Source organism: Mobula hypostoma, chromosome 4 (assembly GCF_963921235.1).
Source record: "Mobula hypostoma chromosome 4, sMobHyp1.1, whole genome shotgun sequence".
Lineage (NCBI taxonomy): Eukaryota > Metazoa > Chordata > Chondrichthyes > Myliobatiformes > Myliobatidae > Mobula > Mobula hypostoma.
Genome location: NC_086100.1, coordinates 148,441,558 through 148,468,341, shown reverse-complemented (window position 1 = coordinate 148,468,341; position 26,784 = coordinate 148,441,558). Strand labels below are relative to the sequence as shown.

Genomic DNA, 26,784 nt, shown 5'->3' with positions numbered 1-26,784 from the left:
TTATCTTCTCCACTCTGGCCTCATGTCTTCTCACCTGCCCATCATCTCCCTCTGGAGTCCCCCTCCTTTCCATTCTCCTTTCCTACAAGATTCCTTCATCTCCAGCCCTTTCCCTTTCCCACCCACCTGGCTTCACCCATCATCTTCACGCTTGCCCTTTCCCCCCTCCCCCCTTATACTCTGCTATCAGTTCTGCCTTCCTTTCCAGTCCTGAAGAAGGGTGTTGGCCCAAAATGGTGACTGCTCATTCCACTCCATTTCTGTCACCTGACCTACTGAGCTCATCCAGCACCATGCTGATTAAAATTCTGAAGTATTCTGCTTTTGCATATGCCTACAGAATCCCACACAGAAGCTTTAACAGCTATTAATCTTAGCTCCTGTAATGATTGAACTCCGAAGGCAGGGTACTTGGCTGAGAGTACAACTTCCACAAACTTGATCATAAATGGATTCACCCCTAAAGAATTAAAATGCCACCTATAAAAGTAATTTTGCAGGATTTATCATCAAGTGTGCTAAGATATACCCCGATGTTCATATGATATTCATAAAGAAGATCCCTTTGTTTTAATCTAATTACCACATATCTGCAAAACTACCATAATGAATAGGGCATTCACACCAAACTTGCATACCATCAAGGGAAGAAAGGTGCTGAGGACTCATCAGTTATCCATTCAATTCTCACGTAAATGAAATAGTTGCTTAATCTAAAAACTGGGGGATAAAATTGCTTAAATTAACCTGAATGAAATGGTTGCTTATTCCAAAATTGTGGAATAAGATTGCTTAAGATTTCTCTACTTTATTTGTCACTTAAAAACTTTATGTCACACTCTTTATATTTTCTTTCAAGCATTAAATGGGTCTAGAAGTACAGGAGAGAGATTCCACCAACAGCAATTGATTTCCACTTTGCCCCTGCCAGTTACCCATCCCGACTCTCATCTGAACACACTTCACCACACCCCACCCAACAACCTGTAATCTCTCCTTTTTCCATTTCTAATCTAAATAGAAGCTTTGTGGTCTTCCACCTCCAGGGTCTCTGGCCTAGTAATAAAGTAAAAGGCAAAAAGCACAACTTGAAGTGCTGGTATGCAAAAGTTTGGGCACCCAGGTCAAAATTTCTGTTACTGTGAATAGCTAAGCGAGTAAAAGATGACCTAATTTCCAAAAGGCATAAAGTTAAAGATGACACATTTTTTTAATATTTTAAGCAAGAAAACTTTATTTCCATCTTTTACAGTTTCAAAATAACAAAAAAGGAAAAGGTCCCAAAGCAAAAGTTTGGGCACCCTGCATGGCAGTAGTTAGCAACACCCCCTTTGGCAAGTACCACAGCTTGTAAACGCTTTTTGTAGCCAGCTAAAAGTCTTTCTATTCTTGTTTGGGGAATTTTCGCCCATTCTTCCTTGCAAAAGGCTTCTAGTTCTGTGAGATTCTTGGGCCGTCTTGCATGCACTGCTCTTTTGAGGTCTATCCACAGATTCTCGATGATGTTTAGGTCGGGGGACAGTGAGGGCCATAGCAAAACCTTCAGCTTGCGCCTCTTGAGGTAGTCCATTGTAGATTTTGAGGTGTGATTAGGATCATTATCCTGTTGTAGAAGCCATCCTCTTATCATCTTTGGCTTTTTTTTTTACAGATGGTATGGTGTTTGCTTCCAGAATTTGCTGGTATTTAATTGAATTCATTCTTCCCTCTACCAGTAAATGTTCCCCATGCCACTGGCTGCAACACAAGCCCAAAGCATGATCGATCCACCCCCATGCTTAACAGTTGGAGAGGGGTTCTTTTCATGAAATTCTGCACCCTTTTTTCTCCAAACATACCTTTGCTCATTGCGGCCAAAAAGTTCTATTTTAACTTCATCAGTCCACAGGACTTGTTTCCAAAATGCATCAGGCTTGTTTAAATGTTCCTTTGAACTTTCTGAATAGAACTTTTGGCCGCAGATTTTGATAAAGTTGTTGAATAAAATTACAGCTTCGCAATACAAACATGGTTTAAAATTCAGTATGAACAGATGTGTAACTCCTTTTCAAAGTATAATATTTAGTCAGCTCATTGTAATTCACAGTGGTTCATTTCAACAAAGTTAATCTCACAGCGAAAAATGTGACATGATTGTTATGGAAACAATATACTTCCTCCTTCATGCCCTTTAAAAAATACAGAGCAAATGCAGCAATGATTCAGCAGACTAGCTTTTGGTATAACTAATCTATCAAGTAAGGAGAGATTAGGTTGGCTATGCCTCTATTATTTTTCTAAGTGAGCTAATTGAAGTTTACAGAATTCTTAGTGGAGACACAAGAGAATGCAGATGCTGGAATTTGGAGCAATCACAATAAGCTGGAGGAATGCAGGTCAAGCATCATCTATGGCAGGGGTCCCCAACCTTTTCCGCACCGCGGACGGGTTTAATATTGACAATATTCTTGCGGACTGGCCGACCGGGGGGTAGGGTTGCCAACGGACAAGAGTAGCAGTCAAATACGTTGAGTTTACCCTGAGAAAGACTACCATGACCATGAAGCCTTGCGCGGGCACCAGTGTGCATGCATGACTTGCGCATGCGTGTACGTGCCAATTTTTTTCTACAAGTCGTTTTCGGCGGTTCTGTTCAGGGGGGTGGGGGGTGTTAATCACGATCGGAACATAGGTGATAAGTGGCTAATACACTCAATTTCGTTTCTAACAGGGTTTATCTAACGAATTTAATATTAAACAGACAGCATATATTTTCCTCGCATGAATATAGTGATAAGTCAATTATAAGTCAATAGCATCGTAACATTTTAAGTAACATTTGGATATTAAACACACTGCGCATATTTTCCCTGTATGAACATATAAAATCATTGCAACACACCAATATCACTGAATCAGTGGGAGCCCTGGGTTTGTTTCCCTGCAACAAGACAGTGCCATCGAGGGGTGATGGGTGACAGCGATAGTCGAAAGGGGTTCCTTATGTCCAGTCTATTCTGCAATTTAGTTTCTCATTGCATTCATTGCAGAGATATGTTGGAAATGGAAGCAATTTTTTCAGTGCTTTCATGGCTATCTCAGGATATGTAGCTTTGACTTTGATCCAGAATGCCAGCAGAGATGTTATGTCAAACATACTTTTCAGCCCGCCGTCATTTGCAAGCTCAAGGAGTTGATCTTCTTCCCACGCTGACATGGATGATGCGTGCGTAACGACCTCACATGCGTTCAAGCTCAACAGTGGCCGTGACAGGAAATGAGGAAAGGTGCAGCTGACTCATATCACCAAATCATACCATTTCCTTGTGGCCCAGTAGCACATGCTTTGCGGTCCAGTACCGGTCCGCAGCCCGGTGGTTGGGGACCGCTGATATATAGGAATAGATAGTTGATGTTTAGGGTCCAGACCCTTCATTTGGTCTAAAAGATTGCTGTGTACACTTGTGAAGGGAACTGGTGGATCAAGATCTGGCAGGTATTAGGTTGATCCACTAAAGGTGAAGGGAAATGGAGAGATGGGTGAGGCGTCAGAGTGAGAATTGCATCAGAAGTTATGAGATGATGAGTAGAAGTGACAAAGGGAGGAATGGAGATGAAGGTTGATGGAATCTCCTGAGAAGAAAGTGGAGCATGGAATTAAATGAGGATGGCGGGGAGGGAAACCAGCAGTTGGAGAATGCAGAAGGTGAGGGCGGCAAATAGAAAAGAAATAATAATGGGGTTCAGATGGATCTGGAGGAGAGGAAGGATGGACACAGTTGGAGTAGTTACCAGAGGTTAGAGAATTCAATGTCCATCCTGCCAGTTTACAGATTACTAAATCAGAATAAGGTGCTGTTCCTGTAATTTGTGCTTAGACTCAACTTGGCAGTGGAGGAGGCAGATGACAGATATGTTAGAGTGGGAATGGGAAGATGAATTACAATGGCTGGCAACCAAGAGATCCAGACAGCCATGATAAATGAAACAAATGTCCTCAATAAAACAGCCAGCCAATCTGTCTGCTTCTGGTGCCACTAATGTCGAGAAGGCCAGTAAGAATTCTTTGTGTGTTACTAAAGGTAAATATGGGAAAGATACTTTCCTTTGCTGGAAGTGAACAATCAAAGATGACAGATCTTAAAGTAAAAGGTAGGCCACTTGTGACTGAAATGAGGAATTTCTTCCCTCTCTCTCTCTCTGGCTATTCATCCCATAGGATGATGATGGTTCCTTTCATTCAGTTAGTGGGGTTTGATATGTGCGTCCTGGAGTGGCTATACAGGCCGATCCTTGACAGGCACTGCTTGCCACATACTTGGCAGGTGAGGCCTAGAGGGGCAACAGGGGCAGAAGCCCTGGGGTGGCACTTCCTGTGCCTTTCCTCTGTTGCCTCGTTGAGCTTGTTCTCAGCAGTGTCCACACCTCTTCTGATGGCATCCCTCCACTGTGAGCGATCTTGAGCCAGATCCTCCCATGTTGATGGGGCAATGTCAGCTTTCTTGAGGTTGCTGTGCAGAACATCCTTGTACCGTAGTCGCTGGCCTCCTCATTTTTGGGTACCACTGGACAGTTGGCCGTACAAGGTGTCCTTGGGCAGTCTTCCCTCAGGCATTCTGACAACATGTCCTGCCCAGCGCAGTTGGGCTGACATCACCAAGGCTGAAACTACTGGCATTCTGGCTCGAGAGAGGACCTCAGTATTGGAGACCTTGTTTCACCAGGTGATCTTCATCAGAGAATGTATGTGATGCTGCTGCAGTTGGTCAAGCTGGCGTAAGTGTTTCTGATATGGGCACCATGTCTCACATCCATATAACACGGTTGATATGACAATGGCCCTGTATACCTTGCACTTAGTGGCCAACCTGATGTTCTGTGACCAAACTCGATCTTTCAGCTGACCAAAGGCAAAGCAGGCTTTTCTGGTTCTCGACTCAATCTCTACATCCAGAGAAGCTTAGGATGTTATTACACTGCCCAGGTAGCAAAACTTGTTGACAGCATTGAGACGAGTGTCATCAATGAGGACAGTTGGTTCTTCGTAGCTTGAGCCAGGAGCCGGTTGGTACAAAACTTCCATCTTTTTCAGGCTGATTGTCAGTCCGAAGCTTTTGGCTGCACTGGCAAAGCGACTGGTGATCTCCTGTAAGTCTTCGAGAGAATGGGCAACTAGTGCACAGTCATCAGCAAACTGTAGCTCATGCACCACAACGTCCCTGACTTTTGTTTTCCCTCTCAGTTTTGCGAGGTTGAGAAGCCCGCCATCAGCCCTCGTTTGTAGGAAGACCCCTGACTTCAGATCTGATGTGGCATCCTGAAGAACAGCAGTGAAGAATAGTCCAAACAGAGTAGGAACCAGAACACAACCCTGTTTTACGCCATTGCTGATGGGAAACGGGTCGGACAATTCACCACACATGTTGATGAGGCCTTCCATACCTTCGTGGAACTGACAGATGATGCTGGTGAGGTGTGGGGGGCAACCAAATTTTGGTAGAAGCTTCCACAGGCCATCTCTACCAACAGTATCAAATGCTTTGGTTAGATCAACAAATGTGACATAGAGACTTCTCTGCTGCTCAACACATTTCTCTTGGAGCTGCCTCACTGAAAAATCATGTCCACTGTACTATGGCCTGTTCGAAAACCACACTGGCTTTCTGGAATGATGTTGTCACTGATGTTGGACATCAAGCACGTAAAGGTGATCTTCACGAGGCATTTTCCCGCAACTGACAGAACAGAGATGCCACGGTAATTGTTGCAGTCTCTCGTCTCCCTTGTTCTTGTAGATGGTCATGATTGATGCATCTTTGAAGTTTTGTGGTAGTTCTGCAGCTCCCCACAACTTTGTGAACAGCTGGTGCAGGTATGATGTCAGTGTGTGATCCCCATACTGGTAGATCTCAGCTGCGATACTGTCAGGCCCTGGTGCTTTGTTGGGTTTTAGCTGTTTGATGGCTTTGATGACCTCGTGAAGAGTAGGGGGAGCATCTAGCTTGAACAGTATGGGTCCAGGGTGTACTCTGCCCAGTGCTTCATTGGTGATGGTTCCTGGTCTGTTCAACAGCTCGTGGAAATGTTCTTGCCATCTTTTCACGTGCTCTGACTTCTCAGTGAAGATGGATGTACTGTTCTTGCTCAGGAGTTGTGAGGTGCCTTGTTTTGATGAACCATACACAACCTTGATTGCTTCATAGAAACTTCTTCAGTCATTACAGTCAGTGAAGGCTTGTAACTCCTTGGCCTTGTTTGCCCACCACTGGTCTTTCTTAGCTCTGAGCTGCCTCTGCAAAGTTGATATTGCACTCAAAAAGGCACGTGTTTTGGAACTTGAGTTTGGGTGTCGATGAAGAGCCTGGTGTGCAGCTGCCTTGGCTCTTAGAAGGTCTTGTACAGATTGGTTGCTCTCATCAAACCAGTCCTGATGCTTGTGCTCGACTTTACCCAAGGTGTCCTGGGCAGCGCTGTAGACCGTTTCTTTGAAGTCATTTCAGTGCTCAGTAACATCGTCTGGTGGATTCTCAACCAGTCTGCTTAGAGCAGTTTCCATAGAGGATTTCAGGGCATAAGCACATTCGCCATGTTTCACTTTGGTGATGTTCAGCTTTTTGGTGGTTTGGCACCATTCAGTCTGCGTGGAGGTTTGATCGATAGACATAGATCCGACCACACCATTTGCTCTTTCTTTCCTTTTTTTCCTCAATCTTTTTATTGATTTTTTTAAAAAGTGTGTATACAAACAGGAGGAGAATATCTCTGGTATTTATGTCAATAACAGTACATACAGAAGGTAAAATACACACCATTTGGTAATCAGTTGAGCACTCAGCTCCACGGTTAACTCTGGTGATATGAATATCAGAGATGTCTTGTTGTCAGGTGATGACATTGTCAATGAGATGCCAGCTTTTAGATCGCGGATGCATCCATGTGTACTTGAGCTTGTCTGGCAATCTGAACAGTGTGTTAGTAATGCACAGTTTGAATTCTGTGCACATCGGGAGTTGGTGGTGAATCTTTACAATTTCCCATTCGGGAGGAATACAAAACAGATGAATAGATTTCTGGATGTTAGCGGAATCAGGAAGTATGAGCTAGAGCAGGAGAATGATGTTGAGAAAGATCAGTCATGACATTGTTGAATGTTAGAGCAGGTTCAAGGCATAGAAATGGTTAATCTACACCTACTTCAATTTCATAGGTTCAACTCCCCGCTTCTTAATTCATCTGCCTTCCCCTGCCAACCATCCAAATTCCCCTTCATTTGGTCTCACATTATCACCTGCCAGCTTTTATTCCCTCTCGTCCCACCTTATTCTGGCTTCTGTCCCCTTCCTCTCCAGTCCCGATGAAGAGTTTCAGCCAAAGGCATCGGCTGTTTATTCTCCTCCATAGATGCTGCTCGACTTGCTGAGATCCCCCAGCATTTTGTGTGTTGTTCAAAATTTCCAGCTTCTGAAGAACCTCTCGTGTTTATTATTTGTCACTCATTTCCTGTTTCAAGGGCTAGGACAGGCAGCCAATCCTTTCTCAGGAAACAAAGCCCAATTCAAAATATTTTGTTCAAGACCCTGGTTTTGATTTTGTTTTTCCATCTTGGGTTTAACACTGGCTTAATTTTGTTTTGGATCACAATTACAGTAGACAAGGTAGTATGGGTAAGACACATGTCTACTGTTCCACTGGTTAGGGCCACAGGACCACCAAATTAACTTGCCTATCTCTTCCCCCATAATCTCCAAAGTCCTCCTCTCCATACACAAAGTTCAACTTCCCATGAAGATTACCACTAATCACACCCCCACTACCATTTCAGTCAGTATCCCCATAGTCAGCTCCTTGTGCCCAAAATCTCTGCACCCTGACATCAGCCTACATCAACTATTCTTCTCTTCATTCCTAGCCATTCCTTGACACCCAACAGCCAAATCTCCACATTCCTCAGCTGCTCCTTTCCTTCCTTCACATTAACACTGGAACCAGAGCTCTTGGCTACAGCAACAGGAGCTAGTTGACATAAGAGCATAGATTTTATTGAAACAAGGAATTGAATCAATTATAGGCATCTTTTTTTTTAAAGCACTAACTGCAGATTATAGTGTAACATACTGGCAATCAATCAATTTTCTCTGTAGATTTTGCTCACAGTTTGACATAACCTCTTGAATACACAAGCATTCAGCAGATAAGCTAATTTGGTTCAGCATTTGTGTAAGGTGTAACAGCAGCAGTTTATTTCCCCCAAGATCTTTCACATACAAAACTGTAGACAGAAGAAGATTGTTTTATTTTATTTTGCAATACGGCGTGGAGCATTTGAGCCATGCCACCCCAGCAACCCCACAACCCCAACCTATCACGGGACAATTCACAATGACCAATTAACCTACCCAGCACGTCTTTAGTCTGCGGGAGGAAACCAGAGCACCCAGGGAAAACCCACACATTCTAGGGGGAAGACATGTAGAGACTCCCTTCAGAACGGTGCTGGAATTGAACTCCAAACTCTGGAATGCCCCCGAGCTGTAATAGCATCATGCTACTCGCTACACTACCATAGCACCCTAAAAGCAAAGTTACTGATTGGACATGTTTGAAAGAGGACATTTTGGACACAATAAAATCCTGCACACTTCGCTAATAACAAGCCCCTTGCTTTTGAGTTCTATTAGTCTGACATAAGGTTCAGACTTTATTCGACCTTACCTGAGACAGTAGGATCATACTTCAACAACAAAAACAGGTGCAGTAAACCTATATTTCTTCTGGAAACTTGCAGTTACCCTGCCGTGCTCAAAAGCACAATAGGGAGTGCGACCAACTATTAATAATCGCATTTTCTAGTCAGATGAAACACTGAGCAGATATTAAGTGCAGAATTCACACAGCTGTTGTTCTAAATCACTGCACTGAAAATGAAATTACACTCAAATCAATTCCCAGGTTACTGCAGGTGTCATTTAAATTACTGCACTGCATACAGCCAATAAGCTCTGAAATCACTTCCAGCACATTGATCATGAGGCTGCTTAAACCACTCTAGTCAAGATACTAAGCAAAAAAATCTGTTGTAACATCAGTCATCATTAATGCTAATTTCCTTTGCATTAGCCCACTGCAACCTCAATCTCCTAAAAAAGCAGATGAGGTTTGGACACTTTGATAAGGACCTGCAAGTTGAATTTAGTAGATATCAATGCAGATCAAGATTCAGACTCAGCATATGATTATGGACTAAAGTGTCTTGAGACCATAGCACAGCTTCTAGCTTGGACCCAAAGAAAATTTCCATTTCTCTTTTAGATGCTTCGTAGCCTGTAAGGAGTAAATTACAGGAAAAGATCACTCAAACAAGACTGCTGATGCTAGAATCTAGAGCAAATAAAAAGCTGCTGTATGATTTCAGCAGGCCAGGCAGCATCTGCAGAGGATAATGGATTGTCAACATCTTGGGTTGATGCCCTTTGTCAATTCTGAAAGAGTAGATTGACATAGCCAGTACAAAGAAGTGAAGGGAAAGCAGTGGGGCAACAGCTGGCAAGCAAAGGTGGATCTAGGTGAAGGGGGGCAATTGGCAGATGGATTGAAGTATAGAGAGCTGTGTGGGGAAATTGCATTTGTCCATTTTCCTCCTGAAAACAGGGAGAAACATAAATCAGTAAAGTTATGGAGGACCTCTACAGAATGTCTGAGTTTTGCAATTTTGTTCTGCAAGTTGCAATTGATGCTTGATCAGTAGTTTATTTAAATGCAAGGCTGGTAGATTTTTGCTAACCAATGTATTAACAGGAGGAGGAAAAGTAAATGAAAAATTAGATTACAACTAAATTAAAGCTTATATAAATTCTTAAAAATGAAATGATTACACAGCTTGCTCATGTTCCTATTTCTCTATTTAGGATATTTTGAAATTTGCAGCTACAGACACTGAGAGCTCCATCCATATCAGAATTTTAAAGATGAGTAGAACAGAATATTGAAAAATACAACACAAGAACATTTGGCCCACAAGGTTGTGCTGAACTAATTAGTAATGAAATGGCCAACAAAGCTAATCACTTCTGCCTACACAATGTCCATATCCATCCATCTAGAGCACGTTAATCTGCATCTCCAGGAGCCTTGAACATTTTAATTGCATTTGTCCACCACTACATTGGATCTCCCAAAGTCTGACACATCACATTTAGCTGGGTTAAACTTCATCTGCCATTTCTGCAACCGATCTATATTCCCGGCTGTATCCTTTGCCAATCTTCTATGCTATCCACAACACCCACCTTTGTAACATCTGCAAATTTACTAATTCTCCCTTCTAAGTTTTCATCCAGGTTAGTTATATACACATCATAAACAGCAGACAGCCCAGTACAGAACCTTGTGCAACACTACTCATCACAGATAACCAGCCAGAATAATTCCCATCGACTACTACCATCTGGCTTCTATGGGCAAGCCAATTCTAAATATAAATGTCCAATTCACCATGAATCTCATACAATCCAATCTTCTCTATGAACTCCGCATGAGGGACCTTAACAAATACCTTACTAAAATCCATATAAGACAACATCCACAGCTCTTCCTTTCATCACCTTTGTCGCTGTCGTCACCTATAACAAAATAAAATGACTGGGCCCAGAACACACACACTCACATAACTCAAGCAATATTTTCTACTTCACATGTGCACAAGGAGAACAGCATGGGCCCATGTCAGCCACACTACTTTGAAGCCAGGACAGAAAACTGATTTTTTTTATATATACAGAATTAGCTTATCAATTACAAACATTGAACATTTGGTAAATCATATGTTTGAATTCCTTACTTGCAAAATCAATCACCATTCACGAAAGTCAATTGAAACTTCAAGCAGACAACCGATGATATTTCGAAGATAGTAAAGGAATTGCTCCTTTGCTAGGTGTGTTTCACAGCCTTCTGTTATTCCCATATTGTCTGCATCCAGCACCCCCTTGTGGTAAAGGGATGCTATGTTTCAGGAAGACATTTCTGATAAAGCCTCTCTGCAGAGCTCTCACTTGTCTGGCTTAGTCATAGTCATACTTTATTGATCCCAGGGGGAAATTGGTTTTTGTTACAGTTGCATCATAAATAATAAATAGTAATAGAACCATAAATAGTTAAATAGTATGTAAATTATGCCAGTAAATTACCAGCCTATCGGCTCAGGACCAGTCCAGGACCAGCCTATCGGTTCAGGGTGTCTGACCTTCCAAGGGAGGAGTTGTAAAGTTTGATGGCCACAGGCAGGAAAGACTTCCTATGACACTCGGTGCTGCATCTCGGTGGAATGAGTCTCTGGCTGAATGTACTCCTGTGCCCAACCAGTACATTATGTAGTGGATGGGAGACATTGACCAAGATGGCATGCAACTTAGACAGCATCCTCTTTTCAGACACCTCCGTCAGAGAGTCCAGTTCCATTCCTACAACATCACTGGCCTTACGAATGACTTTGTTGATTCTGTTGGTGTCTGCTACCCTCAGCCTGCTGACCCAGCACACAACAGCGAACATGATAGCACTGGCCACCACAGACTCGTAGAACATCCTCAGCATCGTCCGGCAGATGTTAAAGGACCTCAGTCTCCTCAGGAAATAGAGACGGCTCTGACCCTTCTTGTAGACAGCCTCAGTGTTCTTTGACCAGTCCAGTTTATTGTCAATTCCTATCCCCAGGTATTTGTATTCCTCCACCATGTCCACTCTGACCCCCTGGATGGAAACGGGGTCACCTGTACCTTAGCTCTCCTCAGGTCTACCACCAGCTCGTTAGTCTTTTTCACATTAAGCTGCAGATAATTCTGCTCACACCATGTGACAAAGTTTCCTACAGTAGCCCTGTACTCAGCCTCATCTTAACTCCTCTCCCTAGTAGTTGAAACTCCTCTCGTAGTCCTACTACTCCTAGTAGTCCTAACTCCTCTCCCTAGTAGTTGAAGTCCGATGTGTAAGTGGTGAAGAGAAAGGGAGACAAGACAGTCCCCTGTGGAGCCCCAGTGCTGCTGATCACTCTGTCGGACACACAGTGCTGCAAGCACACGTTCTGTGGTCTGCCAGTCAGGTAATCAAGGATCCAGGACACCAGGGAAGCATCCACCTGCATCGCTGTCAGCTTCTCCCCCAGCAGAGCAGGACGGATGGTGTTGAACGCACTGGAGAAGTCAAAAAACATGACCCTCACAGTGCTCGCTGGCTTGTCCAGGTGAGCGTAGACACGGTTCAGCAGGTAGACGATGGCATCCTCAACTCCTAGTCGGGGCTGGTAGGTGAACTGGAGGGGATCTAAGTTTCCCTGACCATAGGCTGGAGCAGCTCCAGAACAAGTCTCTCCAGGGTCTTCATGATGTGGGAGGTCAATGCCACCGGCCTGTAGTCATTGAGGCCGCTGGGGCGCGGCGTCTTTGGCACAGGGACGAGGCAGGACGTTTTCCACAGTACAGGAACCCTCCAGAGCCTCAGGCTCAGGTTGAATATATGGTGAAGTACCCCACATAGCTGGAGCACAGGCTTTGAGCACCCTGGTACTGACACCATCCGGTCCTGCAGCCTTGCTTGGGTTGAGACGTTTCAGCTGTCTTCTCACCTGTTCAGCTGTGAAGCTCACAGTGGTGGTTTTGTGTGGGGGAGGGGTATAGTCATGAGAGCAGGGTGAGGGACTGTGAGGAGGGGTAGGAGGGGAGAGTGGAACATGTGTTGATTGGGGGCTGACAACAGATGGCTCATGTGGGGGATGGGCAGGGGTCACAAAGTCAAATCTGTTAAAGAACAGGTTAAGTTCGTTGGTCCTGTCCACAATGCCCTCAGCTCCTCTGTTGCTAGTTTGCCAGAACCCAGTGAACCCTGTCCTAGTCAACCCAGCCGATCTCATCTGTAGTAAGCAGAGGTGTCTCTGGTGGTCTCATTTGACAACAACTGTCCCAGGCTAACCTTGCCTGGATGTTGTCTTTAACCCTTGCCTTACCACAACTTCCACATCACCTCAGAAAATGCAATCAAGTTATCAAAACATGACTTGCCCTGCACAAAGGCATGCTTACTGTCTCATGGTTCTCCAAATGCTCATAGAGCCTATCCTTAAGAATCCTTTTCACCAACTTCCCAGCATTAACATGAGACTCACTGGTCTACTGTTTCTAGGATTATCCTGATCCTCCATCAGGCCCTGGAGACTTAGCCACCTTAATGTTCTTTCGGAAACCCAGCACAACCACCTTTAACCTGGAATGCACTAACAAATTAGCATGCTCTCCAGATCTCCCTACCATCTACGTATCTACATCTTCTTCTTGAATACTTCTGCAAAGTTTTAATATATGATCTCATTCACATCCTCCACCTCTAAAGCACACGCTCCCTCCTTTATCCTTGAGTGGTCCTAACTCCTCTCCCTAGTAATCCTCTTGCTCTTGATGTATGTATAGGATGCTTTGGGAATTCTCTTTTCTGATGTACAGCTGCTCTGATATGTCATTTGTTAACATCAATAACTGAGTACAAGGTATTTTGCTGCATCTCAGTCAACTGTACTTCAATTGCAACACAAGTTACCATTAACCATGCAAATAAATTTGACTTCATATCCCCCACAACAGGTCTGCGCTGATCACAAAAAGCAGGGCAAATCTAATCCACTTGATTATAGCACCTTTGACCAACTGTTTATCACCAAAGTCATGGATATGACATCGAGTGAGATCGTTCTTAATAACCTGTTCTAGTTTTCTGCTGGGCTCCACCAGCAAGATACACCAAACTATGAATTTTTAAAAAAAGCTAAATTCCTAGGTTGAGGCGAAAGCAACTTCCTTCAACGAGGCAGCATACAATCATACGCGACTTTAAGGGGAAAGAGTGACAATCATTCAGCAGGAGGGTAGTGGAATGGCAAGCCGCTGCACTGGATGGGGTCACATCTAATACAAACAGAAACAATCATTGTTCAGAACCATTCATTTCAGCCCCAGATGTCAGAGAAATGCTGAATATCTAGCCATTTTCAGCAGTTTCAGGATTGAGAGCATTCTCACACCATTGAGATATCTAGGTGAGCAACAGAATCACCAAGGCACAGCTCACCATGGACTGAGCACTGGGAAATGGGATTAGTATACATAGATATTAGGTGGTCAGCACAGAGACAGTGGGCCAAAGGGCCCACTCCCACATATTATGATTTTATGACTCTTGGCGATATTACTTAAGGAGACAATAGCATCAGAAAAATGATCAGGAAGTCCAAGTGGAGGATATTGGTGGGAGTAGTATAGGGCATGAGTTGCAAACCAACTATAACAACATATAGGAGGCACTTAACGAAACAGATTCCAGCAGAACTAAAGAAGGGGGCATGGGTCCTATAACACTAAAGTTATTAATTAAGATTTTCTTGGCCATCTGTAGCCTGAACATCACAGACATCGGCGAGTAGGATTTTGTGCAAATCATGTCAAAGCGAACATCATTTGCATTTGAACACTGCAGTGGAATCCAAAAACTCCAATCTAAAATATGGAAGTAAAGTGTATTTGTGCTTCCATATGCTTCTTATAAACATATCATTTGCAATGTCCATATCTCACACAATAATACTACACATGTTTAAACATTATACAGGATTTACTACAAAATAAATTCACCAAAATTTCAGCAAACGGGCTTCCATTTATACAATGTTCTTGAAGACGCTCTGTCACTGATCATTATGGGTTTGTAGGGGAGGCGCGGTAAGAACGGAGAGGGGATAGGGGTTAAGGTGTGTCAGGTGACATTCAACTGTGGCAAGCAACTACCAGAATTATATTTATTATCAGTGCTGGTGTGAACTTCGATGATTTACATCAGATACCATAGGCTTTGAGGGGAAGACGGAGAAAAAGAGGCCATTATGGGATTTAGTGGGTAAATGAAGGTTCCTCAGAAGCAGAAGGGGTAAGATTGCTACTTATCAAGAAAAAAGACAGTACAATTGATGAGAAGAAAGCTAAAGACTTGAGCAAGTAGAAAGCTGGTGGCGGAGGGGATGGGAGTGTGCAAGAAAGCACAGGCAGGTCAGCCCTGGTAACCAAGGAGTCCCAAACTATTTTGAATATTGATTTGTTCACCAGTCAGAAAATACGCAAAGAACTCAACAGGGCAAACTTACTTCCATAATATTGTAATGAATAACATCAAAATCACACAAGACTGATGAGAACAATTCCTAGAACTGTAGTTCTGCCAATCATAACAATGAGCATACTGTGTACATACATCTATTGATGCTTCTGGACACATCTTCAGTGATGTTCCTGGAATCATCGGGTGTTTCGGGTCTTTCAACATCATACAACCTCCTCCAGGTGACCCAGCCGGGGCTGATCAGACCCCAGCTTGTGTCCAGATGGCTAGCTACTTATGACTCCATGGCTCTCCTCTTTTGAGCCACAGCCATCTTGAGGCCCTCTCTGCCGCATCGGTGGTACTGCGGATGGCTCTCTACCTCTCTCCCTCGATGCTCAAAATGCTGAAGGCTCTAACTAAAGAACGGGCTACGAATCCCCTACAAACAACCTCCACTGGGAGACACCTCGCTCTCCATCCAGCCTGCTGACAGTTGCTGACCAGTCCTGCGTACTTGGAGAGCTTCCTTTCAAAGGCCTCTTCCAAGCTATCTTCCCATGGGACTGTCAGCTCCAGCGGCACCACTTGTTTAGTAGACTCAGACACTAGGACAATGTCTGGTTACAGGGTGGTGGCTGCGATATGGTTGGAGAACTTCAGCTGCCCTTCGAGGTCCAGCAACAGCTGCCAGTCCCTTGCAGAGGTCAGAATGCCTGCAGATGTTCTTTTGGCAGGTATTGGCTGCTCCCCAGCTCTGACAAAGGCAATGGTCTGCTTGGAGGGTCGGGACCGCTTCGCCCACTCAACTCCTGCGCTGACGGCTTCAGCGATGGTCTTCAGGACCTGATCATGCCTCCACCTGTACCGTCCCTCACCAAGTGCCCTTGCACAGCCACTGAGGATGTGCTCCAGGGTTCCTCGCTTGGAGTACAGTGGGCACGCAGATGACTCTGTCTTGCCCTATGTGTGCAGGTTTGATGGGCTTGGAAGCACATCGTAGACTGCCTGGATGAGAAATTGGATGCAGTGTGGTTTGGCTTTCCAAAGATCAGCCCAGGTCACTTTCCCCTCAACCGCATTCTCCCATCTTGTCCACACTCCCTGTTGCTTCATTCCCACCGCCATGCAGGCTCTCGTCTCCTCCACTACTGCTCTCACCTCCTCCTGAACTAGACGACCCCTTTCCTTCCCTCTGGTGTCCATTTGGGGAGTTGGAAAGGATCCTAGCCCAACTTCGCCTCGTGTGACCACTCCCACCAGCCTCCTGTGACGCAGCCTCGCCTCTGCCTCCTGAACAGCTTCCTCTGCCCTCCACTTCCTGCCAGTACTTACTTGGATCCCTGCTCTAGCCACCTTCGGGTCACTTGAGTCCCTATACTGTAGCACTTCTCTGGCTCTTGCTACCTTGAATTCTTCCTCCAAAGATTTGAAGAGCAGTTGCAGTTTGTTGTGGTGTCCATAGAGTGCGAAGCTGCTCAGGCTCTTTGGCAGCTCCAGCCATCTCCTGAGGTGGCTGCTAACCCTTCTCTCTAAGGTTTTGACTGTCGAGATCGGAACTGCATAGACGAGGAGGGCCATAGGATTCTGGGAAGAATGCCATGCTGATACACCCAGGCTTTAAACTTCCCAGGAAGGCCAGACTTGTCCACGGATTTTAGCCAGCCATCCAACTCGGTGCAGGTTGCCTGAATGGATGTTGTGTCCCTTAAAGAGCTGTCAAAGACTTTGCCTAAGCTCTTGACTGGCTTTTCTGTGATGGTTGGGATGGCTGTGCCTGCGATGCTGAACTGGAACTTGTTCTCCATCTTCCCTTTCCTTAGCACCATCGATCTTGATTTGGCAGGTTTGAAACACATCCAGGAATAAATAATTATGTCTGATTTTTGAATTAAATATGTAGATGTGTTCATAAGTCAGGTGTGCTTAACCCAGAGACTGTCTATGTTTTTACTATACAAACCTACAAGATGACCACAGTGAACCATCAGAATCTTGTCTCTGCTTTGCTTTTCAATCATTTGGGGAAACCTATTATACTTAATTCCAGGTGCACATTATTGGGTGTGTATTTGATGCAAACATGTTAGTAGAGTACTCCAATTTCTGAGAGGAGCCTACTCATCTGATGTCATATGTACTGGTGTGGGATAGCAACTGGCATACACAATGGTGTGAGAACATAAACAGCGTGTTTGAGTTTTACATTTTGAAGCACCCTGTCCATATGTGGAACTACTCAATCAGAAACTGAGGGGAAAGCATTAATTTAGCCACAAGTGCCAAAATGTTCCATAATAAAGGAAATAATTTATTTATACAATTCCTCCTTTTCATCAAACATAACCAGGAGCAAATTTATTCTATTAACATCAAATGTGACCAGTTTCCAGCTAGCCATTTGTAGTGGGTAACACACTCAGTTAAGAGCAGACAACAGTATTGCACTTTTTAGGTCCAGCTGAACAAGCTTTGATGTTTCATCATATTAAAAACAGAGCAACTTGCCAGACAAATAAGTTTCTGTTGGCAGCCGGCTCCTTATTGGATTCAGTAAATTAATCTACAGTTACAGCAGTCTGGCTCAGAAAGTGATACTACCACTTGGCCAAGCCGATGTGACATCATAAACCAAAACAACTGATGCAAGCAAACACCAAGCGAAGTCACTTCCTTCAAGGTTCCAAGCACTTCAGAGTTAAACAATAACTTTTGCAGTCACTATCATTTTGTGCTTCATTTCGTTCAATCAGTAATTCAATGAGGGTTACAAAGACTTTGGTTTCAATCTCCCTCAGCAATTAGATCTTCAGTTCCTACACTTGCAACTATTATGGATTAGAAACTTAACCTTGTCATTGACCATCAACACAGGTGCATCACAAAGCCGTATGTTTAGACCTTGCTCCAATCTTTACCAACTACTGTGCTGCTAAGCACGGATCCAACACCAACTCCAAGCTTGCCAATGACACCAATGTTGTTGGCGCAATCACAAATGGTGACAAGGCGGTAAAGGAGTAAGATAGGTCAGCTGGTAGACCGGTGCCTCAATATCAGCCACAACTTCCATTGTGAACTTTAGGAAGGGGAAATTAGGCAAACTAGCACCAGTCCTTATTGAAGGGTCTATGTTAGAAAGGATGAAAAGGTTCAGTTTCCTGGATGCTAGCAGCTGAGAATCTCTCCTAGGCAGAGCTCATAGATGCAACCCTGAAGGCAGCGCACCAGCACCTCTCACAAAGTTTAAGGAAATTCAGTGTGCCCTAGTCTCTGACCAACTTCTCCAGATGTTCAGTGGAAAGCATTCTAACTAGGTGTACCACGACCTGACAAGGGAACTCAAGGAGGCTACAGAGAATGGTGGACTTGGCCAGAATCATCATGGGCACAGCTCGCCCACTACTGAGGACATCAACAAGAGATGTTATCTCCGGCAGGTAACATCCATCATTGAGGCCTGCCACCATTCAGGCCATGTCCTCTTCTCACTGCTGCTACGAAGCAGGAGATACAGGCAGCTGAAGACCCAACCCCAAAGTTCAACAGTAGCTCCTTCCCCACTACCATGAGGTTCTTCAACAGACTATAAAAAAAATTTTCCGAGATAGAATTAGGTTTTCCCTCAAAATGCTCATTATGCTTATTTTGTCAAGTAACTTGCTTTGATTTATGCAATTTCTGCTCATCATATTTGCAATGTTCAGTTCTGCTACTACAAAAACTTAACTTTCATGGTATTCATACTATGGGTGTGAATGCCCATGACAATAAACTTGGATGAGAACAATTAAGAATAGCATAGGTGTAAAAATAAAAAGAGCTTATGTAGAACTGCAAGAAGTTTAGTTTGAGTAACAAAAAAATCTAGAAGGGGTATTGTCATTGTAATATTTGCATATACCTAGCCATAATAACTTCGACACACAAACATGTGCAAGATATGTTAGCAGTGCACGTCTCTAAACATCCTGTGATTAATCAGTGCCTCAAGGTACGAGCTCCTTTACCCACTTAATTTCAGTAACAATAATCACATACAAACACAGTGAAAGGATACTGAAACTCCTGTCTGTTATTCCCAAGTGCCAGAGGTTTATCCTGAGGTCATCAGCTGACATATACGTCTCACAGTCACTGTTGACTGAAATTGAGTTGATGTGATAGGTATGAGCATTAGCGAAGATCTTCCGTGGAGTCACCTCCACCATCAGATCCATAGGTTTCAGTACTGGGACCTGCAGGGAGAAACAAAAGTGCATTATTCAATCACTTGTAATCAACTTCAACACCTTTATAATTCTCAGTGTATTAAGCAAAAGGTACTATTGACGCCAGCAGTCCAGGTACCTGAAGTATATTCAAAGAGTAGTCTTCAGCTTCAAATAGTTATAAATGAATTCCTTTAAAAGCCATGGCTCCAAATGGAAAAGCAGTGGGAATCTCAAAAATCTGTATTCGCAACTTGCACATCTTTAGTTGATTTACATTTTAAGCAACATTTCCAAGTCAGTTAAACTCGTACATTTATAACTGCATCAAATTTTTCTGCATGGGTTTAGTTATCTGCATTCCATAAAGGCAGGAGGAAATGCCAGAGCACAAGTAATGAAAATTTTCTGTTTGACTTGAACATGTAAATTTGGCATTGAGTGTCAATCCATGTCAGATAACCAGGCTACTGAAGAAAAATTATCTATGGCGCACTGTAATATTAAGGTGGTACTGAAATATAATAAACCATACAGCATAATAAAACATTTATTCTACAACAATTCTCTATCACCAAGGTGCCAAAAGTAACTTCAGGTTTTAAGCTCAAAATAAATTTGGTTGTCCTCTTATACTAGGGCATTTTGAGCTTAATCAAAATCAATGGTCAAGAAAACTGACCAGGCTTCGTGATATTTTTATCCTGGCCCTTCTGATTTCTTAATCGGATGGAGAAATATATAGAATTGCTGAACGACTCAGTTTTCTGCGCTCTCCTCCAATTCATTTGCGTGTCTGCCTAAATTATCCCATTCAGTTGTGCCACCCCTTTTGTCCCATTTTTGGTGGCTTAATTCATCACCTGGTCATGGGCTCCCCCACTTCTGTTAATTATCCCTCAAAACTGTATTTACTGCTACCCTTCTATAATATCCATCTTAAACCTGTTCATTCTACTTCCTGTCTCAGCAGTGGACATATCTGAGTTAGAACATTAAATGCATAGAGAAGTAGAACAGCAACCGAAGGGTCATACAAAATGAACAAGTTCAATATTCAATTACAAGAGCATATAATTGCAAATTGTCCCACGATTAGGCTAGGATTAAACTGGGTGATTGCTGGGCGGTGTAGCTCAAAGGGGTGGAAGGGCCTACTCTGTGCTGTATATCAATTTTTTAAAATTAAGTTAACTTAGCAGTGTCACAGCTTGAACCAAATCACTGTAGAATTAGATCCTCTGTGAGATTCAACACAGGCTTATTTCAGATGTCTGGTCAGTTGCTTAAATCAATTAATAAGTACTATTAAGACCACAAGATACTGGAGCAGAATTAGGCCATTTAGCCCATTGAGTCTGTTCCACCATTTCATCCTGGTTTATCCAATTTCCCTCTCAGCCCTAATCTCTCGACTTCTCCCCATATCCCTTCATGCCCTGACCAATCAAGAATCTATCAACTTCTGCCTTAAATATACATAATGGCTAAGCCTCCATAGCTGCCCGTGGCAATGAATTCCACAGATTCACCATCCTCTGGCTAAAGGAACTTCTCTTCACCTCCATTCTAAAGGACACCCCTCTATTCTGAGGCTGTGTCCTCTGGTCTTGGACTCTCCCACCACAGGAAACATCCTCTCCACATCCACTATCAAGGCCTTTCAACATTCGATAGGTTTCAATGAGATTCCACACCCCCTCCATCCCCCACCAATCTTCTGAATTCCAGTGAATACAGGCTTGGAGCCATCAAACGCTCCTCAAATGATAAGCCTTTTTATCCTGAAGTCATTTTCATGAACCTCCTTTGAACCCTCTCCAATGTCAGCACATCCTTTCTGTTTTATTTTGTAATGAAACCTCTGTTTGCAATGCTCAGTTACATGATTCAATTGCTGAGCAAAGAGAAAATATTTGCAGGTTTACTGATCAACTGAAGTTATCTTATAAATGCAATGTACTACCAAAAATAAAAGCAATCATTGCGTATTCCTCAAGAATTTTATCATTGGCATAGTTTACTCCAGCTCTACAAAGTGCAGTAGTGCACTTGTCAGTCGGCCGTGAAGCTGCATCACACGAAGCTTTTTCACAATATCATGCAGGCACATTATCCGTCAATGTTTATGACCTTTTCTCTGAAATCCACTGACAGGCACTGTATTTCACACTGCTACATATCCCCAAGAGCTTTGCTGCATTCGCATGATCATTTCAGCTAACGACTGATTTAAAGTCTCATTCCTGCACAAGAAGAATTGTAGAAATGACCATAATTCAATTTAAAAAATGAATGAAAAATTTTGGTGGTTCCGCTAATACGTGACTGCAAACAAATGGCTTTAATTGATAGATTTCTCTCATATTGATGGATTAATGGGGCAAGATGGTGCCACTGAAAACTGTTTTATTGCTTTGTTGTTCATATCTATTTTAATAGCCTCTCACCGTATGCACCATTCCTCACTGTCCTAAGCAATCACAACAACAGTTCAATCAATGTTCATTTCCCACTTTCTCTCTCCCTTTGGGGGGGGGGCAAGGCTCTAATTCAAAACAAACCAAATACCGATTTTCTCACCAACTGCCATTATGCTTCCCCCACCCCCATTCATAATTTCTGGAATTATGCATAGAAAACTGGCAAAGTATAAAGCAGGATATGTATCAGTTGCAGTTATGAGCGGAGAAACGGCAGATTGAGTCTAACCCAGCCAAATGTAAAGTATTGCTCTTTGAAAAAACAAATGAGAAGGGACAGTACACCGTTAAAGGCAAAATCCTTAACAGTGATGAGCAGAGGGATCTTGTGCTCCAAGTTGATAGCCCCCTGAAAGTGGCTACACAGATTGACAAGGTGGAAAAGATTGCATATGGCATGCTTGCCTTTATTAGTTGAGGCACTGAGTTCAGAGGTCAGTAAATTATGTAACAGCTTTATAACGCTCAGGTAAGGCTGCATCTGGAGCAGTACGCAATTCTGGTCGTCCCAATACAGGAAGGATACCTGGGCTTTGGATGGGGGTGCAGAAGAGGTTCACCAGGATTAGAAACTATGTGCTTTAAGGGATGGCTGTACAAACTTGGCTTTTCACTGGAACAGCAGAGGCTGACAAAATATCTGATCAAGGTTTGTAAGATTATCAAAGGTATAAAGTTGACAGCTAGTGACTTTTCTCCAGGGTTGAAATATCTAATACCAGATGGCATGTGTTTAAGGTGCGAGGGGCTAACCTAAAGGAAATGTGCATTGCAAGTTTGTTTTACAAAACACACAAGAGATTTGAAGTTCCCTGCAATGTGCAGCCTGTGGTGATCGTAAAGACAAATACAATAGGTGGTGTTCAAGAGGTTCTTGGGTAGGCACCTAAATGTACAAGAAACGGAAGGACATGAACATTGTGTAAGCAGGAGGGATTAATTTAGTTGGGCATTTGGTTACTGATTTTAATTAGCTTGGCACAACATTGTAGTCCGAAGGGCTTTCTCCCATGTTTTACTGTTCTATGTATCCTTACTTGCATATTCAAAATATTGGGCCCAATTGCTCATCAATTCACTTCTTGAAAAAAGGTTATAATGAGGGTCACTGATTTACCAGAATTAGCAAAGCAAAATTTTATTTGCTTACTTGGAATTATTTTGGGGGAAACTGATTCATCCATATTCCCATGAAAGTCAATCTGTGGCTTGGGACATGAAAATAATGGTAACCCAAGAAAAATATTCTCACTAAATTCAATCTTCCTCATATAAGATTATTCCATTTAGTCAAACAAATTCATTTAAAAAATCATTAGGTAGTACAATTTGACCATCCTATCAGACGTGTTTAAAAAAGAAGTGCTGCCAGAGTACGATGTGTTACATGGATGAGGAAGTAAACTCATCTGTGAGTTTTGACTGGCTTCCATAGTAACTTCAGATAGTGCATGAGACTGGGGAAATACTCAGGGAAGGTGCTAGAAGCCTGGAAATACATTTGGAAATAAGATTACACTGCTGCTCTGCTATATTGAAAAGCCCAAAGGTCAGGATGGGAATAGTGGGACGTGGCTTGGAACTGGGATTGGATTGACGATTAAAGCAACACACACAAAATGCTGGAGGAACTCAGCAGGCCAGGCAACATCTACGGAAAAGAATACGGTTGACATTTTGGGCCGAGACCCTTTAGCAGGACCCAATTCGTGATTGGATTGACTAATATCATGTGTGAGAGTGACTGGTAGAATCTGGGAGGAGTTAGTGTGCACAGAGGAAGATTAAATGGGTAAAAGGATATGATTAGTGTAAATAGGTGCTTGGTCATTGGCACAGATTCTAATTGAACAGCCCATTTATATGCTGTATCTCCATGACGAATATCATCTTTGTGAAAATGAGAGAGAAAAACAGGTGCAGAACAAATTAATTTATCAGTGACACTGCCTGAACGACATCACTGCAGAATTAGATCCTCTGCAAGAGTGAACACAGCCTTATTTCAAATGTCTGGGCAGTTGGCTAAATCAGTTAATAAGTATTTTTAATAGGCACATCTCAGAAGAATGGGATTGGAAATACATTTTGGTTTTAATAAACTTTCGATTAACTGAGCCCAGTTTAAATACAACCGAGACCTGTTCAGCAACTAAACATTAAACACCAGCATCTTGTTTCCAGGATTCATACTCCAATCAGGAGACATAATAATTCAAATTTAATGGGAAATATGACACACCAATACTGTTAATTCAATACGAGTGATAATTTTATATGATGATTGTAAACAGCCCAAAATAATTGCAGTTGGATGGTGAGAATACTAGAATAATCACATCTCTTGGGACATAACAGCCTCCAGGCATCAGTCCCTCTCTTCATTACCCCTTCTCGTACTCTACCACCTACATGCTCCTTCCCACCCGAACCAATTCATTTCTACCAACATAATCTCACTACATCCAGTTCGGGCTTTGGGAGATGTGTCCCATTGGTGGTAATTACCAAACTCTGGGTTCTCGACTTTAGTTACATTGTAGTATTTTCTTTTTGGTATTGTTATCTTTTGGAATTTTATTATACTTTAACATTGTATTAATGTTTATATGGCTTACCTTTTTTGTATACTTACTCAATAAAAACATTTAAAAAAGAAAAGAAAAGACTTTAGTACAAGATCCCATATCAAAATTCAATCAATTTAGCATGTGTACTTTACAGAAGGAAAGTCAGTTGAAGCTGGGGGAGCTCGGTAGCTCAGGTAGCATCTATAGAGAGAAATCGACCATCAATGACTCAAAGCTGAAATCGCTCATCAGGAATGAAAAGAAAAAGCTGAATCCTGTCACCTCCTGGCTTCTGCTTTTTTATTTCTGGTTCTGATGAAGAGTCTTGGCCCTAAACATCGACAGCCCGTTTCCCTCCAAAGATGCTGCCCAATATACTGAGCTCCTCCAGCATTTTGTGTGCGTTGCTTCAGATTTACAGTCTCGTGTCCCCAGAAAGCAGCACTTGGGATTCAAATCAACGACTTTTGATAGCTATGCAAAGACAATCCAAAGGAAGGTCCACAGGGTCTGTCAAATAAAGCCAAGTTGCTACTCATAGAATGCTCTACTTCCTGGGACATAGTACCAATTTTTCCAGAAACATCAGGTTGCAAGAGGTTTGTGCAACAGTAGGATTCAGTGTACCGGGCAAGTCAGAAGTACTCCTAACATGTAATTGACAACACAAGCAGTTAGAGCCTTTAGTCAACTACCAATACATCCCTACAATCAAGTTGAAACTAATCCACCCAAGGAAGGCAGAGATATACAACATCCAACAGAACCAAACTATTCTGCTGTAAAACATTGAATACCACTTGTGCATTGATAATATCTCATTCTGTTTTGGACAGGTGACAGACAAAGGAACACGTGACATTTCCCAATACATCAATTTTTGAAGAGCGGAATGGCCTCGCACCCTGCCCCACAAAGACCCCGATCCCAAATTGTCAAAGCATGTAAATCATTTATAACCTTGAGATTCACCTTCTTGCAAGCACACACAAAACAAAGAAACACAATGGAATTCACCAAAATAAACCACAGACAACCGCCACATATCCAATTGCGCAAATAGTAAAAAAAGTAAATAGTAACACATTGGACATGAACTGCAGAATCCCCAGAAGTGAGTCCACAGCTATGGAACTTGTTCAGCACTAATCCAGGAACCCAGTGGCTGCTGGGCACCAACTGCTCCAGAACCTGGTAGCCTGAAACCCAAGACTTCTGCACTCCCCACCCGAAGGTAGTAGCGAGGAGAAGGGGAGACTGGTCAAATGCAAGCAAACAACGCTGAAGACCTGCTTTCTCCTCTTGCCTCAGATGATCTTCCACTATCAGGCTTTGACGCAGCATCCACCCCCAGCAACAGCCACGCTGGCCATACCTGCAACAGAGTCTAGTTTGCTGAATCCCATAAGAGATTGCACGAGTGCCAGATCGTTAAGTCAATTCAAAAGTACATCTTTACAAGGGAAATTACAGACTGTAGCGATTGCAGTTCAGAAGAAGATGTATATCCATTAGAGTATCTCGTAGCTTCGTGAACTCTCTGCAAAACATTGTTGTTTGTTGCAGCACCATCTTGGGAAAGATATTCATCTTTCCCAAAGTCTAACACAAACAGATCTCCTGTCATTCAGTGTACAGTCTCAACAAAGCTGTAGCATGTAACCACAGGGCCACTGACCAAAGGCTGAAGAAAGCCCATATACCAGTGGAATGCAGTGAAGGACCTGCTGCTCCAATGAGCAGATGGCATAAAGTGGCTATCTCCATGGTTGGCAAGTACTAGTTCAATCTTCTGACTGTAAATAAAGTTAGTTACTGGTATTTCTGTTACTGTTTTTGAACAATGTGGTCATTAATTTCTCTTCTTTATTGTCCTCTGCCTCTGTTCTAATTATCTCAAAAATGCAATTGCTGTTTGCCTTGAGAGCTCAAAGGCATTGTAAAATCCACTGGAGTAATATGGCAACAGTTTTTATTATACTAGAGCCTGCAGAGCAAGAGTACATCAGCCTCTTTTTAATTTTGAGATTTATGACCCGTGCAATGGATTTATGGGCAAAATGTTACATTTCAATGCTTAACATACAGCTTGGCTAATAAACTGGATGGTTTAATCAAAATTAATCCCCTTCAACTGGAGAAAATTATTACAACAGTGGCCTGCATGGGGGCTGTTATCTATGTCTTGCTACCTCACAGAATAATGGATGCAATTTTCCAAGATGCAAGACAAAATTAATCTTTTTGCAATGACAACATTGCCATGTATTAAGCAGTGGGGGAGACCAAACAAAAGGGACAAATGGAATATCTTTCAAACATTATAATAAATATGCCAAATGTTAAAAGTTGTTTAACCGAATTGAAAGGTAATCTCTCCTCTTTCAAATTATCTGAAATTCATGAATA

General features: G+C 42.8%; 1 protein-coding gene across 6 annotated transcripts in view; it reads right to left on the bottom strand.

Moving 5' to 3' along the window:
* Nucleotides 1-26,784, bottom strand: part of LOC134345661 (serine/threonine-protein phosphatase 2A 55 kDa regulatory subunit B gamma isoform) — a 303,919-nt gene that overhangs the window by 72,682 nt on the left and 204,453 nt on the right. For all 6 annotated transcript variants that reach the window (XM_063046679.1, XM_063046683.1, XM_063046680.1 and 3 more), the window contains one exon: nucleotides 19,172-19,349. In XM_063046679.1, the coding sequence (XP_062902749.1) occupies nucleotides 19,172-19,349 (178 nt within the window). The remainder of the gene's footprint in view (nucleotides 1-19,171; nucleotides 19,350-26,784) is intronic.